Genomic DNA, 15,487 nt, shown 5'->3' on the forward strand with positions numbered 1-15,487 from the left:
ATAGATAGACCCGCACAACCAGTGTGAGTTGGTCAATCGAGGTGAAAATAGTTCGCGGTCGGATGGAACATGAGACCTGCACCGCAGTGCAGGGTCGCTGTCGGCTTTCAGAGGGGCAGGCAAAGTGGGTTGGCGGCTTTCGTAAGCGCAGTCGAGAAAGACTGGAGGATTGACGGTGAAAGTCGACACATGGTAGCAGAGACAAAGGCTCAGCATGAAGCCATGGCGTTTGAGATCAGAGACAATAGAGAAGTGTTGCTCTGTCGTCGGTTCGTGGACTTGGGCAGACGTCGAGGGTGTGGACACAAATGGGCTTTGTTGCACGTTCGGGCTGGGGTTTGGATTCGTGGCAGCCGTGGTTGGAGGTGAAGAGGCCGTGCAGACGGAGCGGAACCGGGCGACGCAACAATGAGGACTGGAACAAACCCGAGACAAGGACAGAGATAGACAAGTGAAGAAATGATCTCGAGGTCCTCGAGGTCCTCAAGGTCGTCGGGGAACAACAAGGCAGTTGTGAAGCAGTTGTCGAGGGAGCGTGAAAGAGTTTGAGTGAGGGAAAGGACTTCACTCGCAAACGCTGCCGGCCGTTACGCTGGACGCTGGGCAGGCTCAAAGGACGGCGCCTAAGGAGCAAAGGAATTGGGCTGCTGCCCTGCCATTCGCTCTCTTCTGTCGTCTACCGCAGCCACCAAACCCACCCTACATCGCGTCTACGGAGGAACATTCGACAGTCCCGACAGCAGCCTGGCCTTGGTTGTGACGATAAGATTTCCCCTGGCTTCGAGTTTGCTGTGAAGACGCTGACCTTGTTTGCCGGTAGGATTTCCAATCGAATCCTCCATAGAAGCAGGTCGAAGGCCTCTTCGTCCTGCCTACATTTATACAGCGTATTAACCGGTTTTTTTTAAAAAAAAAAAAAGTATATCGAATTGCCACTCTGATATCGCCGAGCGTCTTTCTTACCAAGCACCGCTGCTTCATCTCGACTTCACTTCAATTTTGCCTCTTCACTGTCAGGTCCAGTATCATATCTCTACACAACGTCGTCCGATGGTGGCGACAACACAGTCCAAACACCAAAGTTGAGGACAAGGTGTACGGCGTGGCATGGGGGAACCGCATCAGAGCCAACTGTCACTAGTCACCACTGCGGATATGGCTGACACCAATGTCAATAATGAGCGTTCGCTCCCTGATGAATCTGCTGAAACAATTCGACTGCGGAACCTTGACGCGCTCGTGCGCGATCAAGATGATCTGGAACGAAATGTAGGACGAGAGGCGGACAGGCTTCTTTTCGAGCAGGCCAACCATAGAGACCAACAGCGTCTCGACAAGGCCAAATCTCAGAAGGAAAAGCTGCGGAATCAGATTCGCAAAACTCGTGATGAAATCAGTCGCCCGATCGGGACCACTCAGCGAGCACGGCGACGCCTTGATATTGATCGAATGCAGGGCCAGATCCAGGATCTGGACAATGATATCACCGAGATCGAGGACAGAATGAATGAGCGCGAGATGAATGCTGGTCTGGCAGATCAACAAAACCCATCATCTACGGGACGCTTGCCCCACGAGTCACAGCGCGACTACCTGATCAGAACCGGGAAAATCACCCCCTTTTCCAAATTCGGCCTTTCCACTCACGGCGAGTCGTCTGCAACTCTGCAAGGAGCACTTCTGGATGCCGAAGAAGAGCCTGAATTGGAGGATATTGATCCCGACGTAGAATCCAGGAAGTTCATGTCCCACCGAAACCTGAGACAGCCAGGGTTTGCCTCCAGTTTTGCCGATTCAAGTGCCGAGGAAGAGCTAGAATCTGGTCAACCGCGCAAACGAAGACGAATTCTAGCCCATCGTTCCGCTTTCAAGGACGAAGACTCGTACGACGAAGGCTTGGTCGAGGACGATGTTATCTCAGATTCGGAGGAGCAAGATGAAGCGATGCCTAGCACTGCCGGCAGACAAAGCAGAGCATCTCAGAAGGCGGTAGCTCAGGCGAACGATGAAATTGAAGATTTCCGTGGTGTCGATGATGGCAACGATGCCGTCTATAAGTCGCGGGTGAGGAGATGGGCTATGGGAAGACGGCGAGCCCGAAGACGCGCAACTAATCGAGAATGCGGAGATGACCATCTGAATTCGGTGGTAGAAGAAGAGCCGTATCTATCCCATCCCGAGATTGCAGATGCCGTCTTCGATGATGACTACAAGCTTCCTGGAGATATCTATCCTAGCCTTTTCGATTACCAAAAGACCGGTGTGCACTGGCTTTATGAGCTGTACACGCAGCAAGTGGGAGGTATCATTGGTGATGAGATGGGTTTAGGCAAGACTATTCAAATCATTGCCTTTTTGGCCGGTCTCCATTACAGCAAAAAGCTGGAGAAACCCATCATTATCGTCTGTCCTGCCACGGTTATGAAACAATGGGCCAATGAGTTCCATCGATGGTGGCCGCCGTTTCGAGTGACCATCTTACACTCCTCCGGCAGTGGCATGGTCAACCTGCGAAGCGAGAGCAGCAAAGAAGATAGATTGCTTGATGTCGAGTGGGATCCGACTCGAGGAAACCAACCTCTGACCGCTGCGCAAAGGGCGGCCCGGAAAATTTTGAAGCCAATCTTGGGACAGGGAGGCGTGCTGGTCACAACCTATTCTGGCCTGCAGACATATGCTCCTCTTCTCATCCCGGTCGACTGGCATTATGCAATATTAGATGAAGGACACAAAATTCGAAATCCGAACACCGCAATCACCATCTACTGCAAAGAGCTTCGCACGCCTAATAGAATTATTTTGTCGGGCACCCCAATGCAGAACAACCTCATCGAACTATGGTCGCTTTTCGATTTTGTTTTCCCCATGCGCCTGGGCACCTTGGTCAACTTCAGAAACCAGTTTGAAATACCTATTCGTCAAGGTGGCTATGCGAATGCATCTAATCTTCAGGTTCAAACAGCCTTCAAGTGTGCAGAGACCCTCAAAGATGCCATCAGTCCGTATCTGCTGCAACGCTTCAAGATTGACGTCGCGGCGGACTTACCCAAGAAAAGTGAACAGGTATTATTTTGCAAATTGACACAGTTGCAACGGGCTGAGTACAAGCGATTTATTGAATCTGGTGAGATGGATGCAATTATGAATGGCAAAAGACAAATCTTGTACGGGGTCGACCTCCTGCGAAAGATCTGCAACCATCCAGATCTTACCAACCACAGACAACTGTCTACCAAGCCGGGTTACAATTATGGCGACCCGTCCAAATCCGGAAAGATGCAGGTCGTCGGTTCACTCTTGGAGCTATGGAAGGAGACCGGTCACAAGACGCTTCTGTTCGCCCAACACCGAATCATGCTCGATATCCTAGAGAAATACGTCCGGTCTCTCTCTGGCTTCAAGTATAGGCGTATGGACGGCAACACGCCGATTCAGATGCGCCAAGGCATGGTCGACGAGTTTAACACAGACCCGGACCTGCATGTGTTTCTGTTGACGACCAAGGTCGGCGGCCTTGGAATAAATCTGACGGGAGCGGACAGAGTCATCATCTTCGACCCGGACTGGAATCCCTCAACCGACGTGCAGGCCCGAGAAAGAGCCTGGCGCTTGGGTCAGAAGCGAGAAGTGACCATCTATCGCCTGATGACTGCCGGTACCATCGAGGAAAAGATTTATCACCGTCAAATCTTCAAGCAATTTCTGACGAATAAAATTCTGAAGGACCCTAAACAGCGGCAGACATTCCACCTCAATGACCTTCATGATCTCTTCACTTTGGGAAATGAAGGCGAACCCACTGAGACAAGTACACTCTTCCAAGATGCTCAAGTCAAATATTCGTCCAAAGCAGCCGAGGCCCCGGGAGCCACCGAAACAAAGGGGGTGAAGCCACCGGCACCTACCACCGGCGACACCGACATTAAGGCGTTGCCTGGCATATCGTCCATGGAGCAGTATGCGGGGGAAATGGAGGAAGAAGGACGCGCGAACAAGGACGGAGCAACCAATTCCGAAGACAGGATGATGGAAGGTATCTTTGCACGCTCGGGAATCCATTCGGCGGTTGAGCATGATGCGATCATCGACGGTCACAAAGTCGGAAAGAAGGTTGCTGCAGATCCGGTTTTGATAGAGCAAGAGGCTCGCAAGGTTGCAGCAGAGGCTGCCAGAGAGTTGCGGCGTGCCGGCGATGTCGCCCGGACAGTCCCGATCGGCACACCTACATGGACTGGACAATTTGGTGTCTCGGGCAGACCACAGGAGACTACAGCACAGAAGGCTTTCAGTTCGAATTCCCGCTCCAGAGGTGGTGGTGTGCAGTCATCAAGTCTGCTTGCAAATTTGCAGCAACGTCAGGCGAACATGGCGAACAGCCGTGATGTTACACCGAGGACGTCTAGCCCTGCAAGGTCGTCCGGTTCTGCGGCCTCAGCATCCAGATCTGGCACGCCAGCTTTGCCGCAAGGCAAGGACTTTGGTAAGCTTATCCGGGATTATCTCACAAGTCACGGCGGCAGTGTCTATACCCAGATGCTGATTGATCATTTCAATCGATTCTGTACGACTCCTCAGGCGACCATGGAATTCAAAGAGACGTTGAAGGTGATCGCCAGACTGGAGAAGGGAGGAAGAGGGAGAGGCCGCTGGGTGCTGAAGGATGAATACAAGAAGTAGATAGAACTTCTGTCGGTCACGCTCAACCGACCGCGCATCATCCCCATTACACCAACACCTCCCCGGGGCCCCGGGGCCCCCGGAGGAAGTACCTCCTCTCGGCATTGTATCTGTTGGGTGGGAGACACTCCTACTCTTCCTCGTCGATCAAACCCTGGGGTGACCAGTACTCAGGCTCACGGCATTGATAGTCCACCCAAACTAAGGAGTCAGCCAGTAAATCTTGGATGACGGTCTCGGCCCTGGCCCGCTCCCACCCTAGATTGAGTTGGAGGAGTGAAACGGTCACGTTACCAAGTAACTGCAACACTTCCAGGACTGTCGATTGGTCGTTGTTGAGTTCCTTGGGCACCGAGCGTACGAAACGTTTGTTGGCAATGGTGAGGATGACGAAACCCGATCCCAGAGGCTCAAGAGACTTGACGGCCTGCTCTATATCATCTTCGGAGACTTGCAGGCCTCCGCCAATGGCTTTGCCTTTGGCCACATTCTCACAACATTCTGTCAACCCAATAAGGCCTCCATTCTCGGCTCGTGTCGATTGGCATAGTTCAACCACGCGGACCGCCACAGAGAAATAAAAGTCGTTAACATCGTTGCCGAGCACCTTTGCCCACAAGGAATCTGCCTTTTTACCCTTGATGTTGCTGCCTGCAAGTGGGTCGACACCGATGGCATTGCACATTCGAGCGAATTCTGCTCGGAACGTCGGATTAGACTTGATAGTAGCTGCATGTTCCAGGGCAAAGTTGTGGAGAAGCGACTGGAAGACTTCTAGTTGTGCTTGAAGAGATGCCGCGTTGGCGGATTTGAGATTGGAGCCATGAGCAGCGTAGGACTGAGCCGTGGCATTGCGGTTGGTGAATGCTCCTAAACCGACACCTCTTCTCGTAGACATTTCAACAATGGCCACGAAAATGATGCCAACTCCTTTTAATGATATCGAGGAGTCTTGCCTTCAAAAACTGCCAAGACTCAACAGGGCGTCTAGCCGTTTTCGATCTAGCTCACCCACAGCCTATTTTCAATTTCTAACTGCGGTTTGGGTTCTCTGAATTTTGAACTTTCGCTAGCATCTCTCCGTCAATTTCCAACTTGTCGAGCGCCACTTGTCAACATGACGAAGCCAGTCATTAAGTCGTAAGTAGTCCCCCCCTCTATGCTGACAGTCGGAATCTTCAGATATGGTCTGCTCCTCTTCGCTGGTTACGCCCAAGTTGCGCCAGCTCGATCATCCCAAAAGGCTTTGCACCGAAGAACGCGAAAATCACACGTGCAAATGAAGCTGGGGCGTTGAGGCTAAAGGAGTCACTGTCCTCTTCCTTAAAATCAATTGAGCTCGTTCTACATGCTTCTCCCATCTCGAGGTTGGAGGACTTGTCGTGGAGTGCAAAAATGACCTGACCCTGTCGGGGTGTTGTCAGATGAGAGGGTAAATGGGTGCCAATAGACCAGCGTAGCTGTTTGCGTCTACCATCCTTCTCACTGATCAAATTTATTTCGTCGAGTTACGCCTATCACCAGTTTGAGAATGCCGCGCCATAGCTGCAGTTCCGACTTGGCGATCTCCTCCCTGCGGACTATACTGATACCTTCCGTCTACAGATCTGTCCCAACGCAGGATCAGATCCTCGTTCCTGAGACCTTGTTGAAGAAGAGAAAGAGTCAAGAGAAGGCCAGGGAACAACGCGCCGCCGAGCTTGAAAAGAGAAAGAAGGTCGGTCCACTCTCCTCAATGCACGAATGTCTTCTGGGTGATGATAAATATCATTACGCGACTAGACTCTCAGTCAATGCTGTCGCTTTTGTTAACCATCTTTCGGGGCTGAGCATGATTTTCTTCCCTGCCACCATTGATGAAATAGACTTAGAGCCAGTCGCTAACAATTTCGATGTCTAGGCCAACAAGGAGAGGCGTGGAGTCATCTTCAAGCGGGCCGAGACCTACGTCAAGGAATATCGCGATGCCGAGCGTGAAAAAATCCGTCTCCATCGCTTGAGCAAACAGCAAGGTACCTTCTTTGTTGACGACCAACCCAAATTGGCTTTTGTCGTCAGAATCAAGGGGTGAGCAACTTGCCATTCTCTTCCGAGATGCCGGCTAATTGAAACCAGTATCAACAAGATTGCCCCCAAGCCTCGCAAGATCCTTCAACTCCTGCGACTTTTGCAGATTAACAATGGTGTCTTCATCAAGTTGACCAAAGCCACCCAAGAGATGCTTACGATCGTCAACCCTTACATTGCCTATGGCTATCCCAACCTCAAAACGGTTCGAGAGCTTATCTACAAGCGTGGATACGGCAAAATCAACAAACAACGTATTGCTCTTACCGACAATCAACTCATCGAGGATAACCTTGGCAAGTACGGCATTGTCTGCATGGAAGACTTGATTCACGAGATCTTTACTGTCGGACCCAACTTCAAGCAGGCCAGCAACTTCTTGTGGCCATTCAAGCTGTCCAACCCCAATGGTGGTTTCCGTGCCAGGAAATTCAAGCACTACATCGAAGGTGGTGACCTTGGTAACCGAGAGGAGGCCATCAACGCTCTGATCAAGCAGATGAACTAGATTCGAAATGGTGGCGAGATCCGGCGAATGGTTCACCAAGACGTGTTTTACGTACACCAAAATGCAACTCGATTTCAAAAGTACAGGATGTCTACCGGGGTGTCAGGCAGCGGGATAGGCACTAGTCATGCCCTGAGAAGATGCCAATGAAATACATTTTCCACCAATATATCGTATCCACGCAGCAACCGCCTTTCCTGCTCAGTATTTCTTGTGGCTAGTTTCACTTGGTGCGACCATCCATGGGTGCCTAAGCGAGCGTAGGCCGAGTCCCGGGATTGGAGCATCGGTTATCATGAGTTTTGTCATGTCAAAATCGGTCATTGTCCTACCCACCACACGGCAGGAGAGCTTCTTTACCAGACAGGGCGTTCTACTCGGCAACCACCTTCCGGGACAGTCATCTTCCATAAGTTGGCCTCTGACCACAACGGCGATGTCTCTTGGTAAGTCTCATCAATCCTGCAAGGATTGTGGCAGCTTGAGAGCCCTTGAATTTCCAATTCCGGCAGATCTGGCGTTCGTTCAGTTCCTTTCACCGCATGTCAAGCCCAACTCACACGATACTTGTGCTTCATTTGTGATCCACGATTGTGATTTGATGGAGACCATCTCGCTGGGTATGTGTGATACATGGCTCAATCAAAGTGTCAGGGCCCCAGCGCTGTACAGTTCAGCTTCCTACAGCCGATTCGCACGCTTATGATTTCAGCCATGGCGTCAGATATTGAGGCCATCGGCCACAGAGAGACACTCGCCGCCGCATGAATCCCTTTGATGCATCACGGACGCTCGAGAGTTGCCTCGTGATGGTCACGAAGGTCCTCCCAGTGGACTCCCAAGCTGTACATGTCCCATGGCGCCAAGATTGACGACGGACTACACAACCCCTTGCCTTCCAAGGTAAGGGGGATCGGGATACGAGGTAGGCGAAAGCTGCTGTGGCCTTTGACTCGCCAATAAACACATGATTGCTGAAAAGATGATTACAGGCTTTCCTCTCCTGACACGATATTGAGAACGCCTGTTATTCCACACTGGCCGCAAACAACAGAGTCTCTTGTTGCTGAGAGACCGCCATGGAGCAGTCATCGTTACCACAACTCATACATTCCAACCAAATTTTCAGCGCCATCAGGCTCGGCCATGGAGAGCCCCCCATCCTGCGATATTGCGCGCTTTCCCGTACGCCTCGCGTTCGATGACTCTGAGTTCGACCAGTGATTGGAGTGAGCAGTGAGCAGATATGTGGAGCGACCTGGTGGACGCATGCTCACGTCCACCTCGACGTATCAAGCGCTTCACACGTCCGGTAAATGGTATCAGTGCGTCCCACAACTCCCATTTGTGAATATCGCAGCGGGTATATATGAAGGCAACGGTCGCCTCCCACATCCTGTGGTACGGCAACTGCTTCAATGGCGCTCCTCGAACATGTGCAAAGCTTCATCCAGAAATACTGGGCATGGATAGCCGTGGGAGTCTTCCTGGTCAAGCTCCTATACAACAAATATGGTCGGAAATTAAATTCAATCCCTGGACCTTTCCTCGCCGGATTTACTGACTTCTGGCGATTCTTCAACGCGTGTTTCTCAACTCCCCACGACACCCAAATCCGACTACACGGAGAAACGAATTCCCGTTTCGTGCGAATTGGCCCACGAACCATTTCAATCTCAGACCCGACACTGATACCAACAATTTATGGAATCAATTCAGGCTTCACCAAGACTCGGTTCTACACACTCTCAATGCTCCCATTTAAAGGCAAATTTACTCCTAGCCTGTTCACTGCTTTAGACGAGAACTATCATGCTCTATATAGGAAGCCTATCGCCAACGCCTACAGCATGTCGACAATAGTCGAATTCGAGCCGCTGGTAGACTCGACCTCCTCATTACTTATGTCCAGACTGGATCAATTTGCTGCCTCTGGAGCATCACTGGATTTTGGAGTTTGGCTTCAGCGATACGCTTTCGACGTTCTGTAAGTCTGTTTGTGGATCGACCTGTCTCATCTAACTAGTTGTAGGGGCGAAGTGCAGTTTAGTCAGAAGCTAGGCTTCCTTGAATCAGGCACAGATGTGCAGGGGATTATGGCAGACATTCGAGGCAAGATCGCGTATGCCGGCTGTGTAAGTATTTGGCTTCTCTATGATCCAATTTTGGTGGTATTACTGGCTTATTCCATCTCACGACCAGGTAGGACAAATACCCTGTCTCGACGAAATCCTGACGAAGAACCCCGTCTTTCTGAAAATCGTCCCTACCCACCCAATCGTCACATTCACATTGGACAGGATGAAAGAGAGGGCGGCTGTGAGCGCTTTTGGCGGCGTGCAAAAGCGCGACTTTCTCACCAGATCATTCGAAGCTCAAGAAAAATATCCTGATCTGGTGACGGACAGAATGATCCTCATGTACAACTGTGACAATGTTGGTGCTGGAAGTGACACCACCGCTATCACATTGCGAGCGGTAGGGTGTCCTCCCCTTCTTCAAATCACATAGATTGACTGCGCTCACATTGACCAGATCTTCTATTATCTGCTCAAGTCCCCACTGATCATGGCAAAAGTTGTCGACGAGATCGATGCTGCCGATAGAGCCTGCCAGTTGAGCGAGTTTGTGACTTGGCAAGAGTCGAATAGGCTGCCGTATCTGCAAGCGTGCATCAAAGAAGCAATTCGTAAGTCTTCGGATTCAACCTCCTTCATAGGATGCTGAGGCTGCATAGGCATGCACCCTGCGGTCGGCTTGATTCTGGAACGATATGTCCCAAAGGGAGGAATCGCTTTAGCAGGTCATTACTTCCCAGAAGGTACGATCGTTGGCATAAACCCATGGGTGACAGCGTAAGTTGGTCCGAGTGCATCATCCACGTTGGATATTCACATTGAACTATAGGCGAGACAAAGATGTACATGGGTTGGACGTCGACGTTTTTCGACCGGAGAGATGGCTTGAGGCATCGGAGGAACAACTCATGGCCATGGAAAGAGCCAACCTTGCAGTGAGATCCTTTTCCCTTCCTTCGATTGCCGACTCAACTGAACACTCTTACAGTTTGGCCATGGCAATCGAGCATGTGTCGGTAAGAACATTTCGCTTCTGGAAATAGGCAAACTGGTCCCACAGCTGCTGCGGCATTATAGGGTAAGGGTCGTTTCTGTCGCTGTTCCTGTCTGTTTAGGGTTCTGACCTGTAGATCAGATTTCCCTTACCAGGCCCGACCTAGAGTGGAAGGTTTCTGGCGGCTGGTTTGTGTGGCAGGATGGATTGGAGGTGGTCATTAGCAAAAGAACAGACAGACACGTCTCTTAGCTGTCATCTTTGGATGTGAAATGGAGATTTTCGGTTACACAAAGTTCACGCTTTCGAGATCTTGAGTATTCAAGGGGGACGTCTTCAATGGCAGTGGGATACAATAACCAAGGGCGACAGACATGGTATGACATTGACTCTCCTGCTCGGTATCCTCGGTGTTCTTTCAGATGAAATTCGTAGTGTCAGACATACGCCTTTGTCGGCCGTAAGCTGGGATATTGTGCGGTCAGACCAGTTTCGGAGATAAAGTGATGTGGAGCAGGTGGTTCACATTGTCGCGTCGCGTCACCGCGTTCTTCTGCCGCGTTGAGTGAACTTCGCTTTCACTCTCGACCACATCTTTCCTCACACATCTATTCGAGCCCCCATATTTCCACGTCTTGCTCTCACTTTGGCAAGATGGCACACCGCGCCGCAATTGCTCAGCTCCGGGCTCAACGTCTTTCCGGCAAGACACGCCTCGAATCTTACCAAATTGAGGACCAGGGTGCCATCTACGACGAAGTGGACGAGGAGGGCTACAAGAAGGTCGTGCGAAGTCGGCTCAACAAAGACGATTTCGTCGTCGACGACAACGGAGAAGGATACGCGGATGATGGTCGCGAAGAATGGCAAAACGAACGCCAGTACTACAGCAGCGATGACGCGGAGGATGTCCCGCTCAAAGGCAAAGCTGCGAAACGAAAACGTGAAGACGACCGCGAGAAGGATGATCGTACAAACCATAAGATCCTGAACTATTTCAACAACGGTCCTGTTGCTCCCCCCAAGCCACAGGTACGCGTGTGTTCGAATGTCTCCTGGTTGACGGACACTGACCCCGACAGGTGCAAACTACGGCTGAAGACGAAGCCTTTATGGCCGATCTGCTCGGTGAGGTAGACGCCAACGTCCTATCAGCGCGAGCATACACCCCAAAGCCTATCAAGTCTGAGAATCGCCGCAAAGTTATGGTGGTGTCCCCTCCATTGACTCAGGCACGACCCCGAGCAAAATACCAAGCTCCGGAGCCAGAATTAGAAGACACCCCTCCTCCACAGGCTGCCATGGATGAAGATGACAACGTACCAACCTTCGACAATGATAATGATATGAGTGATCCATTCCCCTCTTCTCCTGTGGTCCAAGCCGTTGAGCGGAAGGCGAAGGTTCAGATTAAAGAGGATGAAGACGATGATATGATGGATGTCGCTCAAGTCATTGGACATGAAGCCGCTCAATCCGCAAGTGTCAACATGACCGGCAGCCGACCTCCGCCAAAGATCAAGGCGGCACAGTTGCCGACGCCCCAAAACTCCTCTCCACCTGTCTCTGCCGTCAATGAAGTGGACGCGTCGTCATGGAATAAGATCACAAGCAAATTGAATGTCCAGAGCAGTCCGTCCTCGGAAAATTACATCTTTGGCAAGATGAAACCACAGGATGCTGTTGAGGAAGACGGCAGCTTGCGCATGTTCTGGCTCGACTACACCGAGGTCAACGGCAGCCTCTGTCTCTTCGGTAAAGTCAAGCACAAATTCACGGGACAATATCTCAGTGCCTTTGTCAAGGTGGACAATATTCTCCGCAAGCTATTCTTCCTCCCAAGGAAGTATAGAGTTTCCAATGGACGCGAAACGGATGAGGAAGTGGAAATGAGCGATGTATACGGAGAAGTCGATTCCTTGATGTCGAGAATGAAGGTCACCACTAGAAAGGTCAAGCCCTGCACAAGAAAGTACGCATTCGAAATTCGTGATGTTCCCAAAGAGGCGGAATATCTTAAACTCCTCTACCCCTACGACAAGAACGCCTTGCCCACGGACTTGCAGGGCGAGACATTTTCCAGAGTCTTTGGCACCAATACCGCTTTATTCGAACAATTCGTGCTCTGGAAAAACATCATGGGCCCATGCTGGCTACAAATCGAGGATGCCGACTTTGCGGCGGTCAATAACGCTTCCTGGTGCAAGCTTGAGTGTGCCGTCACCAAGCCGGCCAACATCACCGTCCTGAGTGATTCCGAGAATCTGGAAACCCCTCACCTCACGCTGATGTCTCTGTCCTTCCGCACTCAACTGAATGTCACGGAGAACAAACAGGAAATCCTAGTTGCAAGTGCTCGAGTCTACGAGAATGTCTCACTAACCGACTCCACTCCACCCGAAAAGATGCCTTCGAGAACCTTCACAGTGATGCGACCATCAGGGTCATCCTACCCCCTAGGCTTCGAGACGGAGACCAAACGGCAGAGTGGCACGTTTATGCTCGAAAAGAGCGAGCAGTTCCTCCTGAGCAAATTCCTCGCACTTTTTGAGAAGGTGGATCCCGATGTTTTGATGGGCCATCAACTTCAAGAGGTCGATTACAGCATTCTCCTTAGCCGTCTCAAGGAAAAGAAAACCCCTGGTTGGCACCGAATTGGTCGGATGAAGCGAGGAGAATGGCCCAAGACGTTTGGGAAAGGTGGATCTTCCTTCTTCGCCGAGAGACAGCTTCTGGCTGGACGACTCATGTGTGATCTGGCCAACGACATGGGCAAGTCGTTGATGAGCAAATGTCAGCAATGGGGCTTGACTGAGATGTGTGACCTCTATCTCGGTCCACAAAATCCTCGTCGCGATCTCGACAATGAGGCCGCGTTGAAGACGTGGGCGACTACGCGCGATGGCCTTCTCAATTACGTCAACCATTGCCATGCTGATACCTTTTTTATCGCGGCACTTGTCCTGAAGCTCCAAATGTTGCCATTGACCAAAGTCCTGACAGAACTTGCCGGCAACTCGTGGGCTCGTACCCTAAGCGGTACACGGGCAGAGCGGAACGAATACATTTTGCTTCATGAATTTTACCGCAACAAATATATTTGTCCTGACAAGGAATACGGCAAAGGTCGTGCCACTCAGGCGGAGGAGAACGAGGATGGCGAAGAGGGAGCTGACACCAAAAAGAAAGACAAGTACAAAGGCGGTCTCGTTTTCGAACCGGAGAAAGGGCTTTATGACAAGTTCATCCTGGTCATGGATTTCAACAGTTTGTACCCCAGCATCATCCAGGAGTACAATATCTGCTTCACCACTGTCGACCGATCGGCCACTTCAGAGAATGAGAACGAGGAGAAAGTGCCTGAGGTCCCTGTTGACCAACCACAGGGTATCTTACCCAGGCTCATTGCCACACTTGTCATGCGTCGACGTGAAGTCAAGAAGTTGATGAAAGACAAACGAGCATCACCCGAACAAATGGCGCTGTGGGACACCAAACAACTGGCGCTCAAACTGACGGCCAACTCTATGTATGGTTGTTTGGGCTACACCCAATCTCGTTTCTATGCACGGCCACTCGCCATGCTTACTACCTTCAAGGGCAGAGAAATTCTCAGGAGCACCAAAGAGCTTGCCGAAAGCAACCAACTCCAGGTCATCTATGGCGACACCGACTCCGTCATGATCAACACCAATGTCGACAACATGGCACAGGCATTGAGTGTGGGTGTCGAGTTCAAGCGCTCCGTCAATGAACGGTACAAGTTGTTGGAGATTGACATCGATAACATTTTCCGACGATTGCTGCTTCACGCAAAGAAAAAGTATGCGGCTATCAATATGGCCGAAGTGGAAGGCAAATATGTGGAGAAGCTGGAGGTCAAGGGTCTGGACATGAAGAGACGAGAATATTGTGCTCTCTCAAAAGAGGCTTCTCAGAAGCTTTTGAATGAGATTCTCTCCGGTGAGGACTCGGAAGTTGTCCTCGAGAAGATTCACGAATATCTGCACGACTTGGCCAACAAGATGAGGGAGAACGCTGTCCCTGTGCAGAAATATGTCATCTACACCGTAAGTACACGCTCGTCCGTTGGAGATTCGATGCTCACAACTTTAGAAACTCGGAAAGAATCCCACAGAATACCCGAATGCAGATTCAATGCCTCAAGTTCAAGTGGCTCTACGCGAAATATCTCGAGGCAGGACAGTTCGCGTAAACGATGTCATGTCGTACATCGTTACTATGGGTGATGAACACACCAAAGGCCTGGCCGCACCCAAACGATCATACACTCCTCAGGACGTTCTCAAGCCGAACTCCGGTCTCATCCCTGACGTTGAGTATTATCTCCATAAACAGATCTTCCCACCGATTGAACGACTGTGTGCTCCTATTCCGGGCACGGACTCGGTCAGGCTTGCAGAATGCTTAGGGCTTGATGTGCGCAAATACCAGATCAACATCGCCGGTGGAACAAATCAACAAAGCCCTGAGATATTCCCTCTTGAATCGCAAATTCCGGACAATGTCCGATTCCGAGATGCCGCTCGACTCAATCTTCGATGCCGAGAATGCCGGCAAGTGTCCATCTTTGAAGGTCTTTGTGATTCGATGTCCTCCTGCACACCTGAGGGTATTTTGTGCGGCAATAGCGACTGCCAGAAACCATTTACTCAAATGGCAATCATTGCCCAACTGGAATCCCAAATCCGAATGCAGACTTGTGCGTATTATGAAGGCTGGCTTGTGTGCGACGACCCATCCTGTGGCAACCGTACCCGACAAATGTCTGTATATGGCCATCGATGCTTGGGTCCCAATGGGCGAGCCGAAGGATGTCTTGGTCGCATGTCTTACGCGTATTCGGATAAGAAATTGTACAATCAGCTCCTGTACTTTGCAGTTCTATTTGACGTTGAGAAAGCGAAAAGCAAAGCCCGATCGGAGAAGGAATATGCAGAGAAGAAGGATCGGATCATTGTGCTGGCCGAGACGAACAGGGAACGATTTGGGGGCATCAAGGCTGTGGTGGATGGATATCTCAAAAAATGTGGACGACAATGGGTTGAGATGGATACCTTGTTTAGGTTTGCTTTGAAGTAACTGAATTGTTGACTGGTCCAGTTCACACATCGTTGGATAGGGGAGGCAGCCAACTGCTGC

General features: G+C 50.8%; 5 protein-coding genes across 5 annotated transcripts; 4 read left to right on the forward strand and 1 right to left on the reverse strand.

The window, feature by feature from the left end:
• Positions 1-1,155: 1,155 nt before the first annotated feature.
• Positions 1,156-4,677, forward strand: Z518_08788 (uncharacterized protein; the record flags this gene model as incomplete). Its single annotated transcript, XM_013414527.1, has 1 exon — positions 1,156-4,677. One exon carries the CDS (start codon positions 1,156-1,158, stop codon positions 4,675-4,677), a length of 3,522 nt encoding a protein of 1,173 aa, XP_013269981.1.
• A 130-nt stretch (positions 4,678-4,807) lies between these two features.
• On the reverse strand, positions 4,808-5,575 carry Z518_08789 (uncharacterized protein; the record flags this gene model as incomplete). The annotated part of the gene is made up of 1 exon (XM_013414528.1): positions 4,808-5,575. One exon carries the CDS (start codon positions 5,573-5,575, stop codon positions 4,808-4,810), a length of 768 nt encoding a protein of 255 aa, XP_013269982.1.
• Positions 5,576-6,208: 633 nt separating this feature from the next.
• Z518_08790 (60S ribosomal protein L7) lies at positions 6,209-7,252 on the forward strand (the record flags this gene model as incomplete). Its single annotated transcript, XM_013414529.1, has 3 exons — positions 6,209-6,394; positions 6,578-6,744; positions 6,793-7,252. 3 exons carry the CDS (start codon positions 6,209-6,211, stop codon positions 7,250-7,252), a joined length of 813 nt encoding a protein of 270 aa, XP_013269983.1.
• Positions 7,253-8,670: 1,418 nt separating this feature from the next.
• Positions 8,671-10,576, forward strand: Z518_08791 (uncharacterized protein; the record flags this gene model as incomplete). Its single annotated transcript, XM_013414530.1, has 8 exons — positions 8,671-9,239; positions 9,285-9,387; positions 9,455-9,730; positions 9,788-9,941; positions 9,990-10,107; positions 10,160-10,265; positions 10,319-10,408; positions 10,466-10,576. The coding sequence occupies 8 exons, from the start codon at positions 8,671-8,673 to the stop codon at positions 10,574-10,576; spliced, it is 1,527 nt and encodes a 508-aa protein (XP_013269984.1).
• A 402-nt stretch (positions 10,577-10,978) lies between these two features.
• Positions 10,979-15,427, forward strand: Z518_08792 (uncharacterized protein; the record flags this gene model as incomplete). The annotated part of the gene is made up of 3 exons (XM_013414531.1): positions 10,979-11,356; positions 11,407-14,394; positions 14,441-15,427. The coding sequence occupies 3 exons, from the start codon at positions 10,979-10,981 to the stop codon at positions 15,425-15,427; spliced, it is 4,353 nt and encodes a 1,450-aa protein (XP_013269985.1).
• Between the last annotated feature and the right edge of the window lie 60 nt (positions 15,428-15,487).

Source organism: Rhinocladiella mackenziei, assembly GCF_000835555.1.
Source record: "Rhinocladiella mackenziei CBS 650.93 unplaced genomic scaffold supercont1.6, whole genome shotgun sequence".
In the NCBI taxonomy this organism is placed as follows: domain Eukaryota; kingdom Fungi; phylum Ascomycota; class Eurotiomycetes; order Chaetothyriales; family Herpotrichiellaceae; genus Rhinocladiella; species Rhinocladiella mackenziei.